This window comes from Macrobrachium nipponense, chromosome 45 (assembly GCF_015104395.2).
Source record: "Macrobrachium nipponense isolate FS-2020 chromosome 45, ASM1510439v2, whole genome shotgun sequence".
In the NCBI taxonomy this organism is placed as follows: domain Eukaryota; kingdom Metazoa; phylum Arthropoda; class Malacostraca; order Decapoda; family Palaemonidae; genus Macrobrachium; species Macrobrachium nipponense.
Window position 1 is genome coordinate 34,470,776 of NC_061105.1, and position 19,788 is coordinate 34,490,563.

At 42.6% G+C, this 19,788-nt stretch overlaps 1 protein-coding gene across 7 annotated transcripts in view; it reads right to left on the minus strand.

Moving 5' to 3' along the window:
- The window catches only part of LOC135214466 (uncharacterized), a 422,924-nt gene that overhangs the window by 41,153 nt on the left and 361,983 nt on the right, over positions 1 to 19,788 (minus strand). For all 7 annotated transcript variants that reach the window (XM_064248810.1, XM_064248805.1, XM_064248804.1 and 4 more), the window contains 2 exons: positions 17,314 to 17,411; positions 8,234 to 8,388 (listed from right to left, as the gene is read on the minus strand). In XM_064248810.1, the coding sequence (XP_064104880.1) occupies positions 8,234 to 8,388; positions 17,314 to 17,411 (253 nt within the window). The remainder of the gene's footprint in view (positions 1 to 8,233; positions 8,389 to 17,313; positions 17,412 to 19,788) is intronic.

Genomic DNA, 19,788 nt, shown 5'->3' on the forward strand with positions numbered 1-19,788 from the left:
CCAAGCTCCCGTTTACCTCTCATTTGAAGAGTAAGCCTGTTGCTAGAAAGAGGACGTGCTCGTGGACACCTCTTCCACGGCCAAGTCGGTACTAACAAAGAGGAATCGACACTTAGGTCTGAGATGCCGAGTTCTCTTAAGGTAGTAAGGTAGTAACACAGCACTCTAACTGGACAAAGTAGTGCCTCGTTCCGATCACACCTACAAAGTCTTCAGGAAGGGATTGAAACAGAGTCGAATCCAGCATCAGGGACCTACGGATGCTGAGACTTGGTTACCAATTCCAGGACCAGCTCAAGCATAACGGATCCCCTTCCCATTGAGTGACAACAAGGAAGGCCATGAAGCTCGCCTACTCTCTTCACCAAAGCCTAGTTAACCCTCTTACGCCGATTGGACGTATTAAACGTCGAGTCAAAATGTCTCCCGTATGCCGATTGGACGTATCATACGTCGGCTCAAAAAAGTTTTTTTAAAAATTCGCGGAAAAATACTTATAGGCCTACCAGCCGAAAACTTTTGTATCACGCGCCTTGGGGGATGCTGGGAGTTCACGGATCAAGGCGTTGTTTTGTTTACAATCGCTACGCAGGCGCGCAAGCGCGAATTTCTTATCGCACTAAAAAGTATCAGTGACACATCTCGGAAATTATTTCGTCACTTTGACATAATTATTGCACCATTTTAAATTATCCTTTACATGAAGTATTATATATGAAAATGTGCGCAATTTCATGCACAATACAACTAAAAAATATTCATGATTGTAGCTTTTATCAGTTTTGAAATATTTTCATATAAATAACGATAAGTGCAAAAATTTCAACCTTCGGTCAACTTTGACTCTACAGAAATGGTCGAGAAACGCAATTGTAAGCTACAACTCTTACATTATAGTAATATTCAATCATTTGCCTTCATTTTGCAACAAATTGGACGTCTCTAGCACAATATTTCGATTTATGGTGAATTTATGAAAAAACTTTTTCCTTACGTTCGTGCGATAACTCTTCCGATAAATTTTTTCGTGCGATTGTCCTAATGTTTGCACCCTTTTAAATTTGCCGTTACATAAAGTTTTATATATGGAAATGTGCGCAATTTCATGCACAATACAACAAAAAACAACCCATGGTTGTAGCTTTTATCAGTTTTGAAATATTTCAACTTTCGGTCAACTTTGACTCTACCGAAATGGTCGAAAAACGCAATTGTAAGCTAAAACTCTTATATTCTAGTAATATTCAATCATTTACCTTCATTTTGCAACGACTTGGAAGTCTCTAGCACAATATTTCGATTTATGGTGAATTTATGAAAAAAAAAAACATTACGTTCGCGCGGTAACTTCCGAAAAAAATCAGAATTTTTTTGTGCGATTGTCGAAATGTTTGCACCATTTAAAATTAGCTGTTACATAAAGTTTTATATATGAAAATGTGCGTAATTTCATGTAGAATACAACTAAAAATGATTGAAGGTTGTAGCTTTTCTCTTTTTTCGAAATATTTGCATATAAATCACGATAAATAGAAAAAAAACCACGTTCGGTCAAATTTGACTCTACCGAAATAGTTGAAAACGCAATTGTAAGCTACAAAACTCTTACGGCCTAGTAATATTCTGTCATTTTTCTTCATTTTGAAACAAATTTGAAGTCTCTAAAACAATATTGTGATTTATGGTGAATTTTTGAAAAATATATTTACCTTCACTCCGCGCGCCGATTCGCGGCCGCAAGTCTCCGAAATACGTACATGGCATTATCCTAATATTTGCTCCTTTTCATATTAGCCTTTTTATAGAGTTTCATATATCAAAATGTGTGCAAATTCATGAAGAATACAATAAAAAATAATTGAAGGTTGTAGCTTTTTCGATCTTTGAAATATGTCCATATAAAAAAATATATATATTAAAATTTCGACATTCGGTCAAATTTAACTCGTCCGAAATGGTCGAAATCTGCAATTCTAATCTAAAACTCTTACAGTATCGTAATATTCAATCATTTGTCTTAATTTTGAAACAAATTGGAAGTCTCTAGAACATTATTTAGAATTACGGTGAATTTTGAAAATAACATTTTTTTTACGTCCGCTCGTTACGAATTCGTACATCATTTTGTGATAATATTTTTCCGGTGTTGCTTTTATTGTTTTACAATGTATTATATATCAAAATGATTGCAATTTAGTGTACAATACAACGCAAAAAAAAGTAACTGGTTAGCTTTGACCGTTTTCTGCACAGCGTGATTTGAATACAATTATGTATGAATTTTTTTTTTCGCTACCATATATCGCATTATTTACATATGATAATGATATCATTTTTCATTTCTGATGGTTGCATTCTAAACTTCAGGCAATGACAAAAAAAGGAGCCAAAAATGAACTCTTAATCTTCAAAAGTACGCGCGCTGTAATTTTTTGAAAAAATTATTTTTTCCACTTCCGCGCTCACTCCAAACCAGGCCCGGCATACGGGAGACGTTTTGATTTTTAGGGCTCCGGCGTAAGAGGGTTAAAGCAAAAAAAAGAAAAAAAAGTCTTTAAAGTCAGAACACTGTCTGACGACTCCCTCATCAGCACATACAGCATATGAGCTACGCTCCTTAAGATGAGAATCTCAACCGACTCGGGGCCCAATTTCCCCAGGTGGTTAAGACTGTTCAAAACTTCACAGAAGTATAAAGATCCCTCACGGGGATGAGAGAGCTATTTCCTTCAACCAAAGGATTTGGCCAAGGGTAGCTCTATCACCTTTAATGGCTGAGACAAAGAGAAGCTTCTTATGGTGAAAAAGGGCAAGGAAATCGGCTCTGAATACAAGCTCTGACTGGAGAGATACCCTGTCTATTTCCCTAACTACACAAGACAATTTATTTTCCCTGGTACACAGCTACTTAGTACTCCGCAAGTATCCAGAAATCTTGTTATGAGTCAAGCAACAACCCTCTTGCTCTCAGGAAATCCTGAACAGTCTCCATGTATAAAGTACTGTCATCTCCACTGCCTGGTAATAGTTCTTGCATGAGGTTGGTACAGAAGGCTGTGCCACAGTACCAGGCACCACCAGAGTCAAATCTTCCTCTAACAGGTTCCACCCAAGCCCTCTTCACTCTCTCCTCATCATCCATCCTCACCACATGCCCATACCATCTCAACTGTGCCTCTCTTATCACCTCTGTAATCTTTACTAAGTCTTGCCCTTCTTAGTTCATCATTTTCCAATCTCTCAAGCAGCAATATTCCCATAATCCACCTCAGCACTCTCATCTCTGTTCTCTCAAGCTTTACTCCCTCTTTTCTTCTTAGAGCCCATGTTTCCAATCCATACATCAACACTGGTCTTATCACTGTGCTGTAGATCTTGATTTTTAGCTTGATTGACATTCCCTTATCACATACAGCTCCAGCTACCTCTCTCCACTTCCCCAATACAGCTTTTATCCTACTGTCAACTTCAGTCTCACATCCTCCTTCTTGGCTTAAAGTAGATCCTAAGTACATATACATCTCATAAAAGTTCCCTTTTTCATCTCGTTATCTCATACCACCAGAAACATTACATGTAAAGTTATGCATACAAATCCTCAATAAAAGTATATATAAAAAACATCCAAGAAGTATAGTAAAAACCATCAAATCATTCCTTAGTTGGCATTTCACATTAACTACAGTGCAGTTTCCAAATATGACATTTTTGAAAGTAAAATGTATTTTTCCCTAACCATACAAACCTGGAGTCCTTTACTTAGGATAGATTGCAGCTCAGCTGAAACTACTGGCTAATACATTCTTTTATATATCGAGGTAGTAACTACCAGGCTGGTAGTTACCTGCCCAGTGGTGGGGAAGCACTGCCTCCCCACTAGCTCACTGAGTCGTCACTTTGATCACAGCCAGGACTTTGATGATGACCCCTGAATCAAGGGGGTGGTTGTTTGGCGGGGCCATATAAGTAAAGGACTCCAGTTTTGTATGGTTAGGGAAAAATACATTTTACTTTCAAAAATGTCATTTGTTCCTACACCATATACAAACCTTCCTTCCTTCACTTAGGAGACTCATCCTAAAGTAGGGATGGAAGTCCTGTCTCGCTGGCTGAGAATGGAACCAGGGATGCCAGGACCCGGGCTTATAGCTCGGGATCATGGATCCTTCACCCAATGAGCCATGGTAGATGCGACCTGATGGCTGACGGCCTGGGTATCAAAGGCGTGAGCATAGAACTCTCTCTGGCAACCAAAACCAGGCTATATAATTATAACAGGTTTGTTGGGTTGCAGCACACTTCCCCTTGGAAAGGAGTGTGGAGACCGACTCCAGTGTGTCTACAGAAAAACCACCAGTATCGAAATCGGTGCCGGAGAACGGGTTTCGATGCTGTGGCCCCAAGTAAGGGGGAAAAGGTGAAAAGAAAATTGGCCTGTCATACTCTTACATTCACCCCCAGCCTGATACGGAAGCTTAATCCTCGATTCAATACTTCCGACCTCTGAGGGCACGGAGGCAGCTAAACCATTTGCTGAGCGGCTACCACAGGACCAAGGTCAGTTGTGTCGAGGTAGCTGTGGGTACAGTCTCTAGGTAGAACCTGGTGAAGGTGGAAGGGCGAGACCATGTGCCAGCTTCCATCACCAGGGTAACAGAGAGGTTCTTCTTGAAGGCAAGAGATGTGCTCATTCCACGCACATCATGAGCCTTCACTCGACTGGCACCAGCAAGTGGAGAAGAGGGAGGGGAGAGGGTACAGCAAATCACCTCTCAAATCTAATGTGAAATGGTATTCCTCGTAACCTCCTTCTTTGACGGGCCCGTACTTACAAAGAGATATTGTAAGGAGGGTCGCGTAGAGCTGGTCCTTTGGAGATAGTGCCTCAGTGTTCTCAAAGGACAGAGAAGTAGCTCATCTGGGTCTTCGGTTACTGTGCTCAGGCTCATAACCTGGAACGAAGAAAACCAAGAATCAACCTGGGCCGGATTCTGGGTTTTCAAAGCAACAAACTCAGGGACGAACCTGAAGCAGGCATTGGTCCAGCATTCAGTATTAGTGACAGTATAAGCTAAGCCATGAAGCTCGCTAACTCGCTTGGAGGAAGCAAGGGCGAGAAGAAAAACCATTTTCAGGGTGAGATCCCTATCAGATGCCAGGTATAACGGTTCATACGGAGCTCTCTTCAAAGACCTGAGGGCAGCAACGATGTCCCAGGGAGGAGGCTTTGCCAATACCGGAGTGCAACCCTGTTCAAAGCTTCGTACGAGCATAAAGAGTTCCTCTGAGGAAGAGAGATCGATTCCCTTCAGTCTGAGGACTTGGCTCAAGGCTGAGCGATAGCCTTTTACCGCCAAGACCGAAAGGAGCTTCTCTCTCCGGAGGTAGAGTAAGAAGTCGGCAATCAAGGGGATAAAGGCTCCGACAGGAGAACAGCCTCTCCGACGACACCAACCACAGAAGATGGCCCACTTTGTCTGACAGTCGGACGTTGATGACTTCCTGAGGTGTCCTGACATTGCTGTCGCAGTCTCTCGCAAAAAGCCTTTCGCTGTGAGGACCTGCTGGATAACCTCCACGCGTGAAGATGCTAAAAGCTCACTGCGTTGTGGAAGATCCTCACGTGGTTGGCATAGGAGGTCGGAGATGGCGGAAGCACTCTGGAGAAGTATAAGGTCCGGGTGCCATTCTATGTGAGGCAATTTCGGCGCTACTAGCGTCATGAACAGGGAAGGTGTGGATCGCACTCTATTCAACACCTGCCTGATCAGGCAAAATGGCAGAATCGGTAACTTCCGATTTAGAGCGGTAGCGAACAGGTCTATTGTTGAGGAACCTCACAAAGTCAAGACTTTGTTCGCTATCCGAGGAGCCAAAGACCATTTGGAGCCAACGATCTGTGTCCTCCTGCTCAGTTTGTCCGCCATGATGTTCCGTTTGCCTGGAATGAACAGAGCTGTCAATTCTACTGAGTTGAAAGCTGCCCATTCGTGACTCTGCACTGCTAGTTGGCATAGCTGCAGAGACACGGTACTGCCTTGACGGTTCACATATGCCAATACAGTGGTGTTGTCGCTCATCAGTGCCACCGAGTGACCTGTCAGAAGAGAGCTGAAGTGCTGGAGTGCCAGGAAGGCAGCTCGAAGTTCAAGCACGTTGATATGATCTAAACATGCCTGGTCAAACCACAGGCCCGAAGCCAGGTGTTGCAGTAGGTGCGTGCCCCATCCTTCCTTGGATGCGTCCGTAAACAGGAGCAGATCAGGTGGACAAGACTGGAGAGGAGAGCCCCTCAACAGGTTCGTGTTGTCCAGCCACCACTCGAGATCGGAGCGCATGTTCTCCTCCACTGGGACTAGTTCATGAGGAGAATCATGACTTTGTGACCAACGATTCTTCAGACCCCACTGAAAGGATTGAAGGTGCATCCGACCGTTTGGAACAAGGTGTTCCAGCGAGGCCAGATGTCCCAGCAACTGTTGCCACTGATGTGCTGGCAGCTGGGACTGTCGAAGGAAGGGCAGAGCGACACTTCGGAAGCGTTCCAGTCTTTCCAGTGTCGAGGATCATACCGAGATACACCAGTTGTTGACAGGGCTCTAGAGAGGATTTCTTGCTGTTCACCATGATCCCCAGATTGTGACAAAATGCCAGAACCCTGTCTCAGTGGAGACGAAGAAGTTCCATCGAGGGCGCCAGTATCAGCCAATCGTCTAGGTAACGCAATAGACAAATGCCCTGGCGATGAGCCCATGCTGGCTCTCGAAGAAGGCGTGTCAGGAGGAGTCCGAGGACCTCGTCCAGGGACAACATAAAGCTGCAGGGAACGCATCCCCAAGGGCAGGCAGACAGGAGGACGGACCTGGCCAACATCGAAAAGAGCCTCCACAGGGGAGGGATCTGGGGGCTGGGCCACAGAGGGGAGGGTGTCTTCCTTAACAGCACGGGAGGATGAGGCTGACTCATCCGAGGAGACTAAGGAGGAAGACGCAGCCCCAGAAAAGAGTGCCGACAAGTCCCTCCTTCAACAACAGGTCAGGAAGTCCCAACGAAGACCACAAAACACGAAGGGCGTCGTCAACACGTACTGAAAAACAAGGCTCATCCTTAGAAGGGCTAGGCCTTCCCGTTTCACCAGGGGAAACAAGCAGGTCTTGCCCTTTCAAAGGCTGGGCAGGAGTTAAATTGTCGCTCTTAAGTTCTTCACTCACGGAGGAGTGAGACACCGAAGGTCCCGAAGGACAAGTCCCCAACGAGGAAGCAGAAGGTCTGGGTCGTTTAGTCTTTGAGGAAGAACTCGAAGGCGAAGAATCCCTTTTCTTCTTCTTACTTCGCTGTCGGCGATACTCAACCCACTGGGCAGGCAACCAGTATGACACTCCTCACAGGGGGATTCCGATGTACAGGAATGCTCCCTGCAAGAAGGACAAAGGGAATGAGGGTATCTATCAATCCTGCTCATGAAAGTCCCACACCTACAGCCAGGGCACCAGGGCAGGAACGCATAACCATATTGTCAGACATACTCGCATTCAGCTAGAAAGAGAAAAAGAATGTTTTGAAAATTTCAGCAAGCCAGCAAGAGCGAAAGAGAGAGGTCTTTCCTTACTGCTGGCTGTAATCAAAGTGGCAACTCAGTAAGCTGGTGGGGAGGCGGTGCTTCCCCACCACTGGGCAGGTAACTACCAGCCCGGTAGTTACTACCTCGGTATATAAAAGAATATATTAGCCAGTAGTTTCAGCTGAGCTGCAATCTATCCTAGGTAAAGGATGGAGTGTTTGTATACTGTGTAGGAACAAATAAATACAGGCAGTCCCCGGGTTACGACGGGGGTTCTGTTCTTGAGATGCGTCGTAACCCGAAAATCGTCATAAGCCGGAACATCATCAAAAATCCTAAGAAAACCTTATTTTTAATGCTTTGGGTGCATTCAAAACTATGTAAACTGCATTCTTGTTGCATTTTTCATAAAAAGACCTTCAAATATTGATTATTTTGCATTTTTGGTGTCATATTTCTTCTGCCAGATCAGCATTGTAGGTGTCGTAACCCTGGAAATAATTTCTGATGAATATAATTGAAAAGCGCCTTAACTTTGGAACGTCGTAAGCCGAGCCCATCGTAACCCGGGGACTGCCTGTATTAAAAACAATATAGTAATTAATAAGAAACCATGAATTTTCTGTATACATTTAAGAAAAAATTAAAAATTAAAAAAAGGGTAAATTTTACCTGTTGAAGAGTCGGAGATCCAGCTCCAGCCCCTGGGGAGTTGTGAAGATATATGGCACAGGTGGCTGCTTTTCACCTGACAACTGAAACTTTTCCCTTGTGGCTCTTTTTATCTGCTGAACCATCCAGGAACACAATGATTCAACATCACCATCCTGAAGAAAAAGGGATTATGATGTATACTTAAATTTGAATATGCAGGCACTATCTTTAAATATAAATGTATATTTTTCATGTCTATGTTGAACTAATTTTTCATTTTGATTTCCATTAAGGCATCTGATTCAAAGGCCCTACACCACCTCTTGAGGAGCACCTTCCTTGTTTACCTTTCACTTTCATTCCCCAACCCCATCTCTCCCAGGCTGTACACAAATATGATATTGTTATGTTACAATAAAGTTTCATACATACTTACCTGGCAGATATATACATAGCTAAGACTCCGTCGTCCCCGACAGAAATTCAAATTTCGCGCCACTCGCTACAGGTAGGTCAGGTGATCTACCCCGGCCTGCCTGGGCGCAGGACTAGGAACCATCCCCGTTTTCTATCATATTTTCTCTCTTCCACCTGTCTCCTGCGGGGAGGCTGGGTGGGCCTTTAATTGTATATATCTGCCAGGTAAGTATGTATGAAACTTTATTGTAACATAACAATATCATTTTCATACAATCAACTTACCTGTCAGATATATACATAGCTGATTGGCACCCTTCGGTGGAGGGTAAGAGACAGCTACTATATGGAATAGACAGGTAAACAACATATGTTGTAGGTATAAATAAAACCTTGGTTCCTACCTGATAGGTGGTAGACTTCGTGGGTGTTTGCCCAGTAGTCTGCATCACCTCAAGAAACTTTAGCGAGATATATGATCTATGGCCAAGAGTTCTTGTGGGTCTGCCGATGGGGTCTTATCCGCTTACTCGGCAGAGCCTAAAAGGACTTTGTCAATGGGTGCTGATCCACTTATATGACAATACACCTTATGAAGGAGCACACAACCAATCCCGACCACCTGATCCTAACCATATGTTAGAACTAAGGATTGTTACGAGTTATCCCCGAACTCGTCACAACAACCGTAACTCAAAACCACTACGCACACATACATAATTTTCCAAAAAAAAATTATACTCAACTAATTGGATATGACAAGAATTCTCTTACTGAACAACATAGACGGCCGCCCGTGCGAGCCAAATCCTCCATTGTTCGAAGAGACTCTCGACCATATCCAAAAAGAAGAACAGTATATACATTTAAGGATTGGTGTCGGCTCCCGTACCCAGAATCGTATCTGCCGATACGATAGGACCTAGAGAAAAACACTTCTCATACGTCACACGTACGTCTTTCAAGTAATGAGATGCAAATACTGAGTTGCATCTCCAGTATGTCGTATCAATGATGTTTTTAAGCGACATATTCTTATAAAACGAGAGAGACGTCGCAACCGCTCTTACTTCATGAGCTTTTACTCTCAGTAGTTGTAATTGTTCGTCAGGACAGACCTTATGAGCGTCCGTAATGACGTTTCTTACAAAGAACGCCAGAGCATTCTTGGACATCAGTCTTGTGGGGTCTTTTACCGCGCACCAAAGACCTTGTCTAGAGCCTCCCAACTGACGCTTTCTCTGAAGGTAGAACTTCAGAGCTCTAACAGGGCATAGAGACCTCTCTGCTTCTCTGCCTACGAGACTCGACATTCCTTTGACTTCGAATGACTTAGGCCAGGGATTCGTGGGATTCTCGTTTTTCGCTAAAAACAGGGTCTTAAACGAGCAAATAGCCGAGTCTCCCTTGAATCCTACTTTATCCTGCAGAGCTTGTAATTCACTAATTCTTTTTGCCGTAGCTAAAGATAAAAGGAATAGGCATTTTCTAGTTATGTCTCTAAACGATGCCAGATGAGGAGGTTCGAATCTATCCGAAGACAGATATTTGAGGACTACGTCCAGGTTCCAGTTCGGAGGTATTGGTTCCTTAGACTTTGAAGTCTCAAAAGATCTTATGAGATCGTGGAGATCTTTGTTATTTGCCAGATCTAATCCTCTGTTCCTGAATACAGCCGAGAGCATACTTCTGTATCCCTTTATTGTGGATACGGCTAGATGAGATTTTACTCTCAGGAATAGCAAGAAATCAGCAATTTCCGCTATAGAGGTAGAGGAGGAGGACAACTTCTTGGTTCTACACCACCTTCTAAATACCTCCCACTTCGACTGGTATACTTTCGTAGTGGAGGTTCTGCGTGCTCTCGCGATCGCGCTTGCCACTTCGCGAGAAAAGCCTCTCGCTCTGACAAGTCTTTCAATAGTCGAAAGGCAGTCAGAGCGAGAGCGGGGAGGTTTTGATGGTACCTCTTGAAGTGTTGTCTGAGAAGATCCGTCCTTCTTGGTAGGGATCTTGGAAAGTCTACGATCCACTCTACCACCTCCGTGAACCATTCCTGGGCCGGCCAAAAGGGGGCTATTAACGTCATCCTCGTCTCTTTTGACGCCACAAACTTTTTCATTACTAACCCCAGGATTTTGAATGGGGGAAAAGCATAAACGTTTCTACTCGAGACCAGTTTAGCAGGAAGGCGTCTACCATAATTGCTCTTGGATCTTCCACGACCGAGCAAAACACTGGGAGCCTTTTTGAAATGAATGTTGCGAAGAGATCCACATGAGGAGTTCCCCACAGAGACCAGAGATCGAGACACACTTCCTCGTGTAGAGTCCATTCTGTATGAAGGACCTGGTTCCTCCTGCTGAGCCTGTCCGCCCTCACATTCCTTACTCCCTGTACGAACCTTGTCAGCAGGGAGATGTTCCTGTGAGACGTCCAAAGTAATAGGTCTCTCGTGAGCTCGTAAAGGAACGAGGAGTGCGTCCCTCCCTGTTTCCGAATGTAGGCAAGTGCGGTGGTGTTGTCCACGTTTACTTGCACTACCTTGTTTGACACCAGAGGTTCTAGGCTCTTTAAGGCCAGATGTACGGCGAAGAGCTCCTTGCAGTTTATGTGCCAGGACACCTGTGCTGGTTCCCAGGTGCCTGACACTTCCTCTGAGCCTAATGTCGCTCCCCAACCTGTCTCCGACGCGTCGGAGAACAACACTAGGTCTGGGTTCTGTGTTCTTAGAGAGATCCCTTTGTTCTCTTCCAGAGGTAGCAACCACCACTGTAGGTGTGCCTTTATCTCCACTGGGATGGGAAAAACGTCCGACAGTTGTCCGGTTTTCCAGCTCCAAGACCTCTTGAGGAAGAATTGAAGTGGACGTATATGAAGTCTTCCTAGAGGGAAGAATTGTTCCAGCGAGGAAAGCGTCCCAGAAGGCTCAACCATTCCCTCGCCGACGTTTGTTGCTTCTCTAAGAAGAGAGAGATTATCCGCAAACCTTTTGCGGTTCTCTCTTGCGAAGGAAAAACTCGAAAACCCCGAGAATCCATCCGAATCCCCAGATAGACTAGGTCTTGTCTGGGGGTCAGCTGAGACTTCTCGAGGTTCACAAGCAATCCCAACGCCTTGGTCAAATCCAGAGTCAACTTTAGGTCCCTCCAAGCACTGTCTCTCCGATCTGGCCCTGATGAGCCAGTCGTCTAGATACATAGAGACATTCACTCCTTTGAGGTGAAGAAATCTCGCCACATTCTTCATCAGGCTTGTGAAGACCTGAGGAGCTGTGGACAGGCCGAAACACAAGGCTCTGAACTGAAAGATCCTTCCCCCCGTCATGAAACGGAGGTACTTCTTCGATGAAGGGTGGATCGGGACGTGAAAGTAGGCGTCCTGGAGATCTAGAGACACCATCCAATCTCCTTGTCGTAATGACGCTAGGACTGAAGCAGAAGTCTCCATGGAGAACTTCTCCTTCTGAACAAATTTGTTCAGAGAGCTGACGTCCAGTACTGGTCTCCAGCCTCCCGAGGCTTTCGCCACTAGAAAAAGGCGATTGTAAAACCCCGGGGAGTTTTGATCCAGTACTAGTTCTATCGCTCTCTTGTCCCACATTTGTTCCACCATCGATCGAAGAGTATCCCTCAGCACAGGGTCCTTGTACTTGGCTGATAGTTCCCTTGGTATTGACGTTAGGGGAGGAGTGTTCAGGAAAGGGATACGATATCCCTTCCTTATGATAGTCAATGAAGACGCGTCCGCGTCTATCAGTGTCCAGGCCTCCACGAATCCCAGGAGCCTGGCACCTACTGGTGCTTGGAGGAGAGATGTTTCATTTTCCCTTTTTAAAGGGATGAAAGGCAGACCTACCTCTCTTCTCCGGAGCCTTCCTTCTTGCGGGAGGTCTGGAGGTCGGACCACCTCGAAAGGGCTGCATTGATGTACTAGGTCCTTTCTTGTCAGATACCGAAACAGGTTTCTTCTTCCTAGCTGACTGCGTCAGAAGATCCTGAGTCGCCTTCTCAGTTAAGAGTGAGCAACGTCCTTCACTAACTGAGAAGGGAACAAAAAGTCAGAAAGAGGCGCATACAGTAGAGCTGCCCTCTGAGCATGCGAGACTGCCTTTGTTAAGAAGGCGCCATACACCGTCCTTTTCTTTAAAAGACCTGCTCCAAATAATGAAGAGACTTCAAAAGAACCATCCTGTACCGCTTTGTCAATGCAAGACAAAATGCATAACAGGGCTTCAGGTTCGATTCCTTCTGAATCATGGGCTTTCTTGGACATCACCCCAAGGGACCAATCTAAGAAGTTGAAGACTTCCAATACATGAAAGAGTCCCTTGAGGAGATGATCCAGTTCAGAAATACTCCATGTAATTCGTGCAGAATTGAGACTTGGACGCCTTGAAGCGTCAACCAAAGTCGAAAAATCTGCCTCTGTTGTAGAAGGGAGAGCGATACCCATATTCTCTCCCGTCTTATACCATATGCCTCTTTTCCCAGCTAATCTTGCTGGAGGCATGCAAAAGACTGTCCTGACTAAGTCTTTCTTAGACTTCATCCATGAGTCTAAGGCGTGTAATGCCCGCTTCATCGAGATGGTGGGTTTCATGTTTAGAAAAGACGAGGGCTTCTTCGTCTTAGCACTGGAAAAGAGCGAGCGCGGAGAAGGAGGAGCAGCAGGAGTCAACTCGTCTCCATACTCCTCAAGAAGCAGGGTAGTCAAAACCTTATAGTTGGACAAACCCTCTCTTCCATGATCTTCATCATCCGAGTTTTCCTCCAACTCGGGATTTATCTGAGTCTCCGTTCTCCTTTCTGAACTTTCCTCTTCTGGAGGAGACAAACTCCTAATAGGAGAGGGGCTAAGGGAATGATACTCTTTCCTCTTTCCCGTTTTAAAAGACTTGGAAGGCGTCACAAGCTCCGGCTTCTCTTGAACTTTAGAAGACGCCTTGTATGACGCTTCCCGTTCTCCGAGCGTCATGGCTGACGTCTCTTGCTGACGTCTTGATGACGCTTCGCGCCTGGAAGACGCTCCGCTCTCTAAAGGCGTCCTACTCGGCGTCACAATATTGGATGGAGCGTCACGTCTAAGATCCGCTTTGAATGACGCTTCACTTCTAAAAGACGTCTTACGTTTCTCTGGCTTTACGAAACTCTCGTAAGCCCCCGTTCTAGCTCTCGAACTCGCAGCTTCTGCAAGACGTTTAGCAGTTTCACGTCTGTCTGACGCTTCTCTCGAGCAGGTGAGAGAGGACGAGACTTCTTAATTGGAAGCGTCACGTCCTTCCGACGGGGCGCTAAAACTCCCACAAGAGATGACAGTTGTTCCTGAACCGCCATAATTATCTTTCTTGACGCTTCTCCCACGTCTAGTGCATGACGCCTTTCGTCATCACTCGGGGAAGAAGAATGAAGGGGTACTTCCGCACAAGCGTCAGGTGACGCTGACGCCACCTTCGCTTTCTTAATAGCAGACGGAGCGTCATCTGAGAAGCGCTCTGGGCTCGAATCTATGTCGGGCTTCATATGACGCTTCAGCGGTCTCGATAAGTTCGACTCCTTCCACCCTCGTTTAGGTGAGGGAGAGGGAGAGGACGAGAAACACTCGCGAAGGACGCTTTTTTCTATAGCGCCCTTGAGCCGCCTGCCATGAAGCAGAGCTAGCTGAAGGGACGTCTGACCGTTGGGATTCCCCACGACCTCCTTAAGGCTTTCGACTTTCCTTCTCCTCTGGGCATGGGAGCTTGGAAGAGGTCTAGGCCTGGGAGCGTCGCAGGGACGATCAAACGCCCCCTCCACAACACTGAGAGAACTCACTTCACTGAAATGTTCACTATCACTAGCCTTACCTTTGGAGTCAGCCATCTTGGACTTCATGTCTCTAATAGTAGCTTTCAGATTGGCGATTTCCGATGCCGAATCCGAAAAAGCACTCTGAGAATGAGATATATAGGGTGAGAATCTACATCAGTAGGATTAGAATTATCCGTGAACGGCTCAATAGGCCTTGAACACACACCTTTCAGCCGTCTAACTCTATCCCTCTCTAACTTCTTCAAATAAGAAGTCAAAGTCTTCCACTCTTCTGCATTCAATCCCTCGCATTCCTTACAAGTATTAATAGCAGAACACTGAACCCCCCTACATTTACGGCATACAGTGTGAGGATCAACCGAAGCTTTCGGTATCCTCACCCTGCAGCCTACATTCACACACATTCTCACACTCACATTAGAATCAGACATACTGAGAAAAATCCAAAAGAGTTATTCCAAAAACAGTCCACAGTAGCGAATGCCAAAACACGATCCAAATACGTCACCAAAAAGCCGAAAAACGTTGATCAAAGGTTGAAAAATGAATCTAAGTCAGGAGGTAATAACAACAATGTTGATACCACCGGCGACAGAGAAAATATGATAGAAAACGGGGATGGTTCCTAGTCCTGCCGCCCAGGGCAGGCCGGTAGATCACCTGACCTACCTGTAGCGAGTGGCGCGAAATTTGAATTTCTGTCGGGGACGACGGAGTCTTAGCTATGTATATATCTGACAGGTAAGTTGATTGTATGAAAATGACAATTTTCCATTGCTGAAGTTCTACCAAACATTCTAAAATTAATCCTTTGAAACAAACTGCCTTACAAATCTACAAACATAACTCTGTGGTCTGGAATACTTTATATTAGTACCTATGAATAATAATCACAGCATGAATTTAGCATTTTCAAGCCAACATGACTATTCAACATGAATGCACTTTTAATATTGTACATGATACTAAAGTTCTCTGCAGACACACACCCAGACTGCATTGTGGTTTGCCTTTACCTTCTTATCCATTACTTTTCTGTCTTTCTATGTGACTTTTACCCTCTATCTTTCTATGTAACTTTTACTCTATATCTAAGTTTTACCCTCTTCATTTCATTACTCTTCTGCTTGTTTCCATTGCATATTTTCAGTGCCCTTTCCTTCATAGCTAATGTCCACCTTTCATGTGCTTGTACAGCCACACCAAACAAGAGCTAATCTGGAATATTAAACAGTAAAACTGTATCTATGGGACTTTATTAATTTGAGAATAGAGCTTGAAGGAGAATACATATTAGGAGTCAGACAGTAGAATTAAATGAGAAATTATGCAAAAAAAAAAAAAAAAGGAAATTACAGAAGCTCAATAAATAGATGAGATGATGAGAAAGAAGAGATGGGGATAGCTTGAGCATGTGCTCTGCATCACTCATAGAATAATATTACATAATGTACTGTCAGCTGGGCTACTGTGGGCAGTAGAAGAGCTGCAAGGCCCAGACCTACTTACTTGGTTATCTATGAGATGGTAGTTTGGGGTTGGGTATGTGTGCACATAAAGCACAGAAAAGATACGAGTGAAAGAAAGCCTTTTGTGTTCCATGGTGTTGGAGGTGATGGAACTAACATAAAGTGTTTTCTATATAAGACTTGTGGACAGCATACTTCCACTATGGCCTATGGAACATGCTGCAGAAGGTACTAAAGGTTCTTTGCAGCATACCACTGGCCTTACGGAAAGTTACTTTCAAAATTTTAATTCTCATCTGTTCCCTTTGGTTTCTTTCCACCTAAATGTCAAGTGTTAGGAAGATTTAACAAATGCTATTCACTTTATCCTCCTGTCTCTAATTCTGATTTTGTGTGTACAGTATATACCCAATCAATAGCAACATGTAATGAAAAATTCACCAACTTACTCTTGCCATCTCCAAACTGGTCAATGTACGTAGTAGCACAATTTTTAGTACTATAGATATTACAAATAAGCAAAACTTACACTGAAGGCTGTATAAACTGAAAATCTAAACTACATTAATCATGACAGCAAAGATCCCTACAGACAAGTAGCATTGAAAGCACGACTTGCACGCCCTACTTGTGTCAGTGATACAGATTCTTTGCAGTGTTTCTTCAGCTTTCACTTGTTCTGCTTCTAACTTTAAAACCTTCCTATCCAATTCCATTGGTTCCTGCTTGACTCTATCCACCTGGCTGCAATATTTTCTGCCTCTGACCCCTTCCAAGATATCACTTCTTTCTACTCTCAATTGTTCCCACCCATTTCTATTCTCAATTGTTCCCACCCACAACTGCTCTCTGCCTTCAACTCTAACCACCACACTGCAGTACTTTCTGCCTTTCATTCTGCTTTTAATGCTCATCACTAAGCTGCATTGCATTCTGATTTTAACAATTCCTACACTGCTACATTGTTTTCTTTTAAATCTTTTCACTCCATCACATTGCTTTTTGCTTTTATCTATTCTCACAAAACTGCAATCTGCTTTTACTCCACTATCAAGCTGTACTTCTTTCTGATTTGAACTATTCTATTCCCATACAACTGTACTGCTTTCTTCTTTTGACTTTCCCCACCCAACTATATTTCCTTCTACACATACACATATCTATTAACTCTCCCAAGTTTCATAGCTTTTTACATTAAACTTATCCCACAAAGCTCTATACTTTGTGCTTATCACCCTGCCCACTAAATTATCTAATTTCTTTCTCTTGCTCCAGTTTTTATCCAGATTAAAAAACAAGCCTTCTGGGCCAGCCTTATGACTATACTATATGCATTTTGCTATAATTTTAAAGAGAATTCAAAACAACCCCAACACTAATAAGAATGCAAATTTCAACATACCTTGCAAGTAAGCTCTTGAACCAAGTAGCTGCATCGCTCTTCTTTCATACGCGCCTCTAAATTATGGGCCTGAACCCAGGGGATACCAAATGCTAAATCTGAAAAATAAAGAGCACTAAGTGGCTGAAATTTAAAAAATAAAAAGCGACTGTATATATTTTCAAAGTTGTAATGGATGATGATCTTTTCCTATTATTTCTGTCAACTCAACCTTCATTGAGTAATACAGTATTAGATAAAGCTTAGTAACTTTATTAGCTAAAATACTGTAAATGATATGCAGTACAAAAATTCCCCTCAAAACCTTTAAAGTGCATGACAAATCCTTTAACCAAAAAACATAAAAAATGGCAAACACTCGAAACTAGTTCTAAAACATACTTGCTTCCAAAAGCCAATGAATAATTCAACATCTTGAAGCATTTTAACTTCTCCAAGGATTAAGAATTATTTACCAGACATTAAGCTTTAAAAAGTTCATAAATTTAATAAAAAAATTACAACCACTCAAATCCTACTTAACGATAACCACCATAATGTAGTCGACCCTGCTCATATCATTATTTGGTATTTACTCAGCAATTAACACTAATAAATTTTAAACTCAATCATAACATTCCATAATGATCTCTAATTAACTGTCTAATTTTAATGATGTGAACCAACTTGTGAGGAGCAGAAAGAGAACACTTTTTTTATTATACACATAAATTTCCTCCTACATTGCTCTATTTTTTTTAGCTTCATTTGAACATAATTCACACTTTTCCCTTCACAATTCTGTTCCTGCACTATAATCATTCATTATGTATTTTCATTTCATTCACCACCTATGTTCACTATTCATCACTTTTTTAATCTATTTGCAGACCACTTATGTGTGTAATGTAAAAGCCCAGTCCACGCAACCAGCTTTTGGTCCGCTGCCAGACTCCCCGCTTCTGTTTGCTGTACTATGCGTATGTGGCCAAAGTTATATAGTACACGACTTTGAGCAAAGACACCAGACTTTTTTGGGGCAAGTAACAAACATGACTGCCAGGCATATGAATGGGACAAAGACTGAGGCATGAAGCCAGTGCATTAATTTTATTATAAGAAACAGGTATTTATAAGAAAAGTATAAAAAATCATTTTTATATTTTTCAAGTAATTAATATACAGTATACATGAATATAATACACGAATTAAAATATTTACTGGATCATGTTATATTTATCACTGGCATCAAATATAATTTGATATCCATGGGAATGTATTATAATTTTCTATTTCAAATGTTAGCTATTATATACATGCATTTTATCTGTATGTATGGTCTTATAAGAAATTATGATGTATACCATACAGTATGTAAACTTGATCTTCAAGTATGTATATTTAATATACATTTTTATTTTTTACATTAATTTTCCATTCTGTTCATTTTCCTCACTGGAATGCTTTCTCTGCTAGCACCCTTAAGTCTCCAACATTTGGCTCTATTAGTACTGCTACTAAGAATAATAATAATGATAATAATAGCAATGATAGTATAAACTTTATAAATGTAACATCAATTGTGGAGACTGCAAGTCATCTTTCTTCAAGACTTGATATATAGCCTTGCACATCTCAAGGATCATATGGGACTGGCATTGTTGTGAAATTCTAGTAGTATGTAGAAATATGTATAGGTGCATCCAGTTTAAAAGAAAGATTAAAGATTACTCAAGTCTGGCTTCTGGTGTCCTGCTTCACTATATAGGGGGTAATTCTGTCAGATAAAGAATGGTAGGTCTTGGGGTCCATAACTTTGGAAATGTTTGTTGGTCCCCTTATGCAGTTCTTTTAAAATAGCCGTGTGACTTCCTAAAGCTTTCCTTTTCATACCCAGCTTTCACACCATTCACCTTTACCATGCCCTTCTTTTCTGCACACATATGCCTATCAATAAGACACAGGAAAATAATGACAAAATATTTGAAAAGAGAAATACATATAGTACAACTCTATTTTGAAACTTGAAGACTCAAAATTGGGATGATTCAAAGACAAATTTAACCATATTATCCTATACTAATGCTAGAGAATTTATTTATTAATTTATAATTCAATTTTTCACTACTTAATAAATGGGCATTCCACTACCACTCATTCATTTGGCAGCAAGACACACAAGCTTCAGATAAATAAAAATATATTGTTAGTAATCTGATGATGTTAAATAGCCTTTAAACTCAGATGGTTCAAGACTGATAAGGAGGACTGAAGTAAATTTTGAATATTTGTATATTTCCAGTATCTTTTTTCTTCCTCTTAATCAATTTTACTGCTTTCGTATGTTCTTCAGGGATTTTATGTAAAACAGAGTATTCAACTGTATTTCAAGCCAAAGGAACTTTTTTTTTTACATAGGTTGATTGGTGGATGGATGGGCTATAGTACTCATTTGATCAAGTTGTATTTTCCAATATGACTGTTCATCATGGAATG